Consider the following 8,552-nt stretch of genomic DNA (forward strand, 5'->3'; position numbering starts at 1 on the left):
ACCGGGGTATGACTATGATGGGTAATTCATTCATTCAACAGATATTTACAGATCACCTATTGTGTGTCCAACAGTAGATATAAAAGTGCTTTTCCTGATGTCTGGCCCCAGAGGAAGTGCTCAGGAAATTTTTTTTCTTTCATCCTTCAAAGCTCTGCTTAAGTGCCCTTTCCCCCATGAAGGCTTCCCTGATTCCACCCCAAACCACCCTGCTTTCTCACACATCTAAGCCATGGCAGTCTGAGTCCCTATGTGGGGACTGGACTGAACCAGGGCAGGGAGAGAGGGAGGACTGGATAAGGCACAAGGCCCAGGTACATCCCCTTCAGGGCTAGAGGGTAGGGTGAGAGAGGAGAAGAAGGACCCCAAATACCTCGGATTTTGAAGGTTAGCAACTCCAAGAACATTTTCTTCCCACTAGACCTTTGCTAATGCTCTTCTCTTCTGCCTGAAATGTCTTTCCTTTGCTTTATTCTTTGACTCGGCTTGGATGCTTCCCCTCTGGGAAGGCTGCTTCACCCAAGGACCCCTCATCCGCACTCTCCTTGCATGCCTTGCTCACCAAAATCAACACTTCTCATACTAACTGACCATCATCTGTTTGCTTGTCTGTCTCCCCACTGGACAGGGAGCCCTTTAAGGGCAGGGACCCCCAGGAAGTCAGGCTGGGGAACTAAAATAGAAGTGACCTAAAGCTTTCCACATCTACTCAATTAATACTTATTGAACACCTACTTCATGCTGGGCTCTGATCTAAGCAGCTTTGATGAAGGCAGATACATACGAGAAGGGAAAGATGGGAAGGATTTCAGTGGAGAGAGACCCTGGAAGAAGGCATCTGTATTAGTCAGAATTGGCTAAGTTTGCTGTGGTAACAAGTAAACCCTGAAATCTCATGACTTAATACAAGTTTACTTGTATTAATACACTCAAAACAAGTGACAATACACATGAGAAGTCTGATGGGTGCACAGTGTCTAACATCCATCTGGTGACTCTGGGGTCCAGAATCCCTCCATCATGCGTTCTGCCATCTCAACATGTGGCCTCCCAGGCTTCCAAGGCAGGAAGAAAGGGGTAAGGGAGACATGGCTCTAACTGCCTCACTGGGGAGTGACACTCACTCACCTTCAGAGGGGAGCTGTGCGTAGAGGGAGTGTTACTGGGGCTGCACTTGCCCTGATGGCAACAATGGGTGTCTTAAGGCAGCCAAGTGGGGTGGAAAGCCAGGTGTAGAGGAAGGCCAGCCCTACATGCTTCATGCGCCCTGGGGCGAGGCCCTAGTCTCTGTGTTGGTTCTCTCATCTGAAAGTGAGAAAACCCAGCAAATCCATCAAATGCTTAATATTTCAGAGAGCTTGGGGGAATAATATTGAAAATATGGGTGTAAACGCATCTTACAAAGCCCAAGTCTTCCTTTGTCCTGACCACACCTGAACCGTGAGCTCCCCAAGGAGAGGAGCTAGGGTTCAGACACCCTTCTAGCCCCTCCTTCCACTGCCCAAGAAGGTGACCAAAAGCTGTCTGCAGAAAAACCGAATAGCTCATCCATCCACCAAACAAATGGTGGTCTAATTCAGCATAAGGCCTAGGAAATTCGGAAGTTCAGTCTAATCAGAGGTTGCAAACTGGCAATGAGTAGGCCAAATTCAGCCTCAGGCAAGTTACTTGACCTTTCTGTTGGTTTCCTTATTAGGAAAATGGGCATCATAATAGTCATACCTAGAAGGACTGTTGTGAGGATTAAAAGAATTAATATAGGGACACCCAGCTGGCTGTCCGTGGAGCTTGTGACTCTTGGTCTTGGGGCTGTGAGTTTGAGCCCCATGTTGGGTATAGAGATTACTTAAAAAAATAAAATCTTAAAAAAAATAAAATAAAAAGGTTATGTGTAAAGTGCTCAGGACAGTGCCTGACACATAATAAGTATTGTGTATGTGTTGTTGTTGTTATTATTCGAGTCACACAATGTTAAAGTTTTTGGATTTAAGTGTCTTCACTTAGCTGGCCTCTTCATTTTGCCCCAGTCCCCACCACCCCCTCTTGTCCTGCACCCATCTTGCCTCCCTGCCCAGGCCTAGAAGGCCCCTGGTTGGAGTCCCCAGCTACAGCCTGGTCCTTTGTTCTCATTGTGGCTGCTGGATGACACAGGCTGTTGATTCCTGCCTTCGAACCATGACGATTACAAACCCAGAGTCCCTGATGCCCTTTCTCAATAGAATTGGGAAGCTCTAATCCTGTCCCACTCAATGTTAAAAAGAGAAACCCCACACCAGCTGAGAGAAAACTGCAACCACAGAGCTCCAGGATTATGCAGATTCATGTTTTATTATCATTCGGATGATTATCACGGATAGGGGAAGACTCTAGAGGGTTATATACAAGTTCAGCTTTCAGGGCTGTTTCCATATGCCTGTACATATTTATTCCCACGGCCACCACACAGCACAGCACAGGATGCCCCTCCCTGCAATGCTTCGCCCAAGCAGAGCACAGCCATGGGACAGGGCTCTGCCCACCCACAAAAGGATGCCCGAGAAGGGGAGGATCGAAATTGGATTTGGATACCACATCTTCAATCCCACCCTGACCTCACTGGCTGCTGGACCCAGAGTTACCCTGCTTCTCTCCAGGGATCCCTCAGAGGACACAGAAGGGTCATTTTAGCCAGAGGTAAGGAAGGGGATCAGCCTGAGGGGGTGCAGGGAGAGTGACTCTGGGATCTCCCCCTTGCCAACAGTGGAAAGTGGGGTAATATGGGGTTTTAACTCAGAGGCTCGCTTTCTCATGTCCCTGAAGGGGGAGGGGAGACAAGGCCAGGGAGTTGTATATAAGGGGTGAGGCTCAGGTGTATGGTCAGGGATCTAAGGAGGAAGGAAAGAGGGGGTTCACAAAGGAATAGGGCCCACAAGGGCTTAAGACATTCTTAGACCCTAAACTTCATAGGAAAATGGGTTCACTCCTCCAGTGGCTCCCTGGCCCAGGCTGCCCTCCGCCCAGGATGCTGCCGCTTCTCCTCGGCCCCCTGGCCCCTGCTCAGGTCATCCAGGAGCCCCAGCAGGAGGCTGGCTTGACCACAAGCTGCCCCAGGCCCACATGGGCTTCCCAGGGCCCTCTTGCCGGGATGCTGGCGTTTCTCAGGCATGGGCTCCCCCCCCTCCTCCTCCTCGTCCTCCTCTTCTGCCTCCCAGCTCCTCTGGGCCTTGGAATCCACCAGCCGTCTACCTGGGTGCTGCCTCTTGGTGAAAGTGTACCCCAGCAAGGGGGAGCGCCGGCCAGGATGCTGCCGCTTCTGCAGGGTTACATCGGACCATGCAGCCACATCCTCCCGCCGGCCAGGGTGCTGCCGTTTGTGGGGGCCCACAGCCCCACCTTCTTCCTCCTCCTCTTCAACCCCTTCTTCTGCCTCCCCCTCCCTTTTGCCTGGATGTTGACGCTTGGAGAGCCAGTTGGGTTGAAGGATCTGAGCCTCTGAGGAAGGAAAGAGACCAGTGAGGGACCCTCTGCCCCTGAGCACCCCCTCCAGCCTTGCTCCTAGTTAAGGTACATTCCCTGCAGCACTCATCCAGAGTCACAGCCTTGCAGAAATCACAGCCTCTCAGAAATCGCAGCCACACACACGCACACATGCACAGATGGTCAAAGGCATGACCTCTGGTTCCAGTCCCAGCCCTGCCACTCCCTAGCTGTGTGACCATAAGCAACTCACTTAATTTCTCTGAGCCTCAGTTTTCTTCTGTGCAAAATGAGGGGTAATAAAATATGGATCTAAGAGCTTGTTAGGAAGATCAAATAGTGTGATAGGTGTTTGAAGTGCTTAGAACAGTGCCCTGCATATATGCACCTAGTAAGTAGTAATTAGAACTGTCACATGCAGAGACTTTTTCTCTCTCCCTTGCACAGAATCTTCCCCACTGAAAGTCTGCTCTCTGTGAAACATTCCCAGGACCAACATGGAAGAGAAATCTGGTCTCAGGAAAGGGTCAACTCATGATCCTGCTAAGGTTATGGTCAAGAACTTCTAAGCTTCTGGAAGGCATGCGTTTGGATGACCAAGTCGCTCCCCACTTCTGCGTCTTGGTTTCCCCCAGCCGTGTTCAGGGCCTCTGATGGGAGGGACACACCCGCCCCTCACCTGATTCCAGATCGCCCTGGTTCCCTCGCAGCCGCTGGAGGTCTTCGCGGAGGAATAGGAGGCGCTGGGCCTGGCGCAGGAGGTCGTCCGGACCCGCGTGCTCGGGGGCCATCGCTGCCTCCTGCTGGGCCACCTCGGGCTGTGCGCGACCTCCCGGAATACCAGCCACGGTCAAGGTCAAGGCCATGGCGAGCAGCAGCCAAGGGCCGGGCATCTCGGCGTCTGGAGTTGGGAGGCAGAGAGAGAGCATAAGCGTGCCGCACCCCTCTCCCAGCCAGCACCATCTTCCCCCCTTTCCTGTCCCAGCGGGTCCCCAAGCTGGGTAACAAACCATTCAAACATCCTCCCGTGGGCAGGACCACCTGCCACCTTAGGGTGGGGCGGCGGCAGCCTCGGGCTTTGACTGTCCTCACCCATAGAGATGTTTGGAGTGACTGGCCGCTGGCCCAGTTCTGCCGCGCCAGCCTGGAAGCCGTGGGAACCCGGTTCATCGTCACCGCTACTCCTCAGTGTCACTGAGCGCAGGGCTGGCTCGCCAGGAGTGTAATCGCCCAGAGCGCCCGGCCCGAGGGTCACAATGCTAACTGCCCCGTCGCAGGCTGAGACTCTTCCCTGCACCACATTCTCGGTCCAACGCTCCTTTCCAACGTTCTAATTCTAATGTCAATGTTCCGATTCCAAAGCTAAGATTCCATTTCTAATGCTAAGATTCTATGGCCAAGCTAGGAAGCCAGTTCTACCTCTAAAATCCCCAATTTCAACGGTAAAATGGTTTCTAAGGTGAGCCTGAAACTCTAAGGCTAAGATTCAAGTCCGACGCGAAAATCTGTTTCTCACATCTGGATTTGGATTCTAACTCTCAGGCTCTAACGCCGGACGCCCTCGCCGCCCAGTTCTGCCCCACCGTCCCGGCGCGGACCCACAGCTGCCGTCCAGGCAGGGCTCCATCCTACCGACGCTCGGCGCCGAGCAGCTCCAGAAGCCGGGGCTAGGGCGCACAGGGGCGAACGCCACCATGTGCCCGCGCCACCAGTTGCCCGGTCGAGTCCCCGGCCCGCGCCGTGGAAGACCCGGGGGGGCGAGCGCAGCGCCCCGCCTGTGCGCGGACGCCACGCTCCGGGAGACGCTCGGGGGACAAAAGCCGCGGCTTCTCCAGGGGGCTCACCCGGTAGCGGGCGGGGAGGGCCCCCTTCCCAGGACTCCAGGACGCCCCCTGAGTGGGGAGAGGGGACGGAGGTGGTTACCTGCCCGGCGAGAGCTCCGCGGGACGGGTCCGGGATGCTGGGGTTCCGAGTTCGGAGTTTGGGAGTCCAGAGTCTGCGGGTCAGGAGGCCGGGAGCGCTCGCAGGACCCGGGCGTCGGCTGCCCGCTTCTCCGCGGGGCCGCTGCTTATATCTGCGCGGGGCGGCGGCGCCGGTGAGGTCAGCGGGGAGGGGTCGCGGCCGCCGGGAAGGGGCGCTGACGGCAGCCAGCCCCGTGGGTACCCCGCCCGCCGCCTGCCAGCTCCGCCGGAAATCTGGGGCGGGGGTGGCGGGGGCGGCGGGGCGCGAGCCCGAGGCTGGGAGGGTGGGGGCGAGTGCTGACGCCGGGTCGCCTCTGCACCCAGCTCCGAAGGTTTGTTGTCGGAGAACGTTCCTGGAGGGGACAGAGAGAAGCAGAGAGATATTGAGAGAATTACACAGTTAAAAGAGACACACAGGAAAGAATAGGAGATAGAGACAAAGACTGAAAGAGGTACCCAGAGACAGAGAGAGAAGGAGAAAGAGGAGGGGGAGAGGACAGAGGAGAAAAGTAGGGGACAAATGGGACCAGACCTCTGATCCTGACCATGTCACCTCCAGCAAATGCCTCCTGCTCCCTGGGCCTCAATTTTCTCGTCTGTACAGTGGGAGACAGGGACAATTTTCAGAATTCCAAAACTGGTAGCCTGGGGCTACCACTAAGTTACAGATGGTTCTGTTTGAGTTCCATGGTGATTTGAAAAAAAAAAAAAAAAGATCGAATAGCTTAACATTTAAACATCAGGGGAACTCAGGAAAAATTTGGATTTATGGCTTCTCTCGAATATCTCATGAAAAAGAGTGGATCTGCATTTCCTCCTGACGACAGCCAGCTGGAGCTGAGTGTGGTTGCCCCAAGTCACCAAGGGGGGACATTGGATTTTGTGGCCAGAAGTCTGTTGGGACCTACCCCATCCAGGCAGAGGAGAGGAGATGCAGGGAGGAGAAAAGCATAAATAAGGAGCTTGTCCCTCAATCAGTCCCCAAAAATCACATGGCCACATCTAGTCCTGAGCACAGCCTCCACCCTGAAACATTTAAGGGGCACCCACAGTGTGCCAGGCTCCTTGGTCAGTCCTAGAGACACAGAAGTTAGCCAGGCCCACTTAGGGAGCCACATTTTAGGCAGAGGGAAGGACATCCGTGAAGGCATCTCCTACCTGAGGATAGTCTCAACAGTAGCCTACCTCCCCATGCAGTACATCTTCAACCTCCTGTTTCAGCAGAATGCCCCAGGCCATGCAGTGGTCTAGCAAGGGATTCCAAAAGTGTTTAATTGTCACTCCTTTCTACCATATCACTGCATCTTCACGTCACCTGGCAAAATAAACAAGGTAGAGACTATTAGTCCCACTTCATAAATAGAGACACAGAGGCTTGGGGAAGCAGAAGGACTTTGAAAGTTGGAGATGGAAGGGAACTTTCAAATCACCAGCTAGAGTCCTCTCCTTATTTTTAGATGAGGAAGCTAAGGCCGATAGAGATGACCTGATCTGCTTCCTGACTCCCAGGCACCCCCGGGGGGGTCAGAAAGTTGGCTGGGGTAGTTTGCAGACCTGAAGCCCCAGGCTTGATCTCCCAGCCGGACTCCAGGATTTCAAGAATTGCCATCCTAACTGGGCATTAAATCGGACAGACAGTCAGACCTGTTTTCCTTCATATATAAGGAAAAGCTGTAAATTGATAGACTGTCTGTGGGTGGCAAGCTGAAAATTCAACACACGCATACCTTCCACAAGACCTCCTGCAGGTAGCCGGCTCTGTGCGCGAGGATGTCCACACAGGGTATTTGGTGCTGCATGGTTTGTAGAAGCCAGAACTGGAAACAGCCTGGATGTCTGTCTGGCATGAGGGGTCTGCTTAAATCAACGAGGTCCCATCCAAAACTATGGGTACTGTTCTGACTTTGAAGCATGAGGAGTTTCCCTATGTATGGATGTGGAGTAAAGCTCCAGGATGTATTGTTACGTGAAAGAAGCCGAGCGGAGAACAGCGTGTACGCCATGTGTATGCACGAGAGCTGGGTTGTACTCTTCAGCAGAGACTTCCCCAGAGGGATGCAGGAGTCCAGCGCAGAGAGGGAACTGGGCAGCTGGGGAAGGGGAGGCCAGTGGTGGGGGGCTTGCTGTTCACTCTCAGCCCTTAGTGCCGTTTGAATGTTCCCTCTTTGCAGCATTACCCATCTACAAACCAACAAGCAGCACCAACAAAACAAAGTAATAATAAAATCTCATCGGCGTCCGAGGCAGAAAAGGAGTGAGGAGCCTGGATGGCGAGAAAAGCTGCCTGGTGGGGTGAGATGGCTGCAACATCGCCCCTGGTGAGCCCATTGGATGAGTTTCTATAATCAGGGATTTGAGTTGCCGGTTTGGAGGACAATTCCTGGAGGGCTGGCGAGGGGAGAGGAGAGTTCTCACATTGCCCAAGGACCCAGAGGGGATGGGACAGGCATCTGAGGCTCTCTCTCTCCCTCCTTCCCTCTCTACCTTCCTTCCCTCAGCAAATATTCACTTAGCCCCTAGAAAGTACCAGGACCTGTTCTAGACCTTGGGCGCTGTGTTGCCCTGAATTTCTGATGCTTTGATCTCTGGGGATCTGGCTGACTCTGGAGACACTGCCTCTCCCAGGGTTAGCCAATTCTTAGAGGTCATAAAGGACTCACCTCTCATATGCCAACTAACCAATCCAGAGCCCACTTCCCCACAACACTCTGGGCTACAGTCTCCTCGCCCTCATCACCCAAAGCCAGGTACCAGACAGCTAGGGACAGTCCCTAAGCCCCAGAGCCACTGAAATTATTCAAAATGTAGGTTTGAAACCAGGGATCCAGCAAAACAAGTCAGGATCCTGCTCTGGTCTCTCATGGAGCGGAGAGTCGAGTCATTATATCGCATATGTTTTCCTCTGATGATACAAATGTGCTTGCTTCTCAATACTGTCGTTGCTCATCGATTTAATAAAGCTGTGCTTTTGAAAATGAATAATGGGATAATTTAACGGTGAGTTTGTACACTAATTTCTAAGTCCCGGTGCCTGCCCATCCCCACCCCAAGACACACACACACACACACACACACACACACACACACACACCCCTTCCTGCTCAGGGTGGATCCTAATTTTCCAGACTCTGCCTT

At 53.3% G+C, this 8,552-nt stretch overlaps 1 protein-coding gene across 1 annotated transcript; it reads right to left on the reverse strand.

The window, feature by feature from the left end:
* Nucleotides 1-2,304: 2,304 nt before the first annotated feature.
* TRH (thyrotropin releasing hormone) lies at nt 2,305-5,507 on the reverse strand. Its single transcript, XM_045812354.2, has 3 exons — nt 5,380-5,507; nt 4,136-4,357; nt 2,305-3,471 (listed from the first exon to the last, which is right to left on the reverse strand). Exons 2-3 carry the CDS (start codon nt 4,347-4,349, stop codon nt 2,957-2,959), a joined length of 729 nt encoding a protein of 242 aa, XP_045668310.1. The 5' UTR covers nt 4,350-4,357; nt 5,380-5,507; the 3' UTR covers nt 2,305-2,956.
* Nucleotides 5,508-8,552: the final 3,045 nt, after the last annotated feature.

The sequence above is a fragment of the Ursus americanus genome, chromosome 14 (assembly GCF_024610735.1).
Source record: "Ursus americanus isolate L20-20 chromosome 14, mUrsAme1.1.p, whole genome shotgun sequence".
NCBI lineage: Eukaryota > Metazoa > Chordata > Mammalia > Carnivora > Ursidae > Ursus > Ursus americanus.

Coding starts and splice junctions, on each gene's coding strand:
- TRH (XM_045812354.2), bottom strand. CDS start 4,349: ATGCCCGGCCCTTGGCTGCTGCTCGCCATGGCCTTGACCTTGACCGTG. Junction 3,472..4,135: donor CCAGGGCGATCTGGAATCAG/GTGAGGGGCGGG, acceptor TTCCTTCCTCAG/AGGCTCAGATCCTTCAACCC.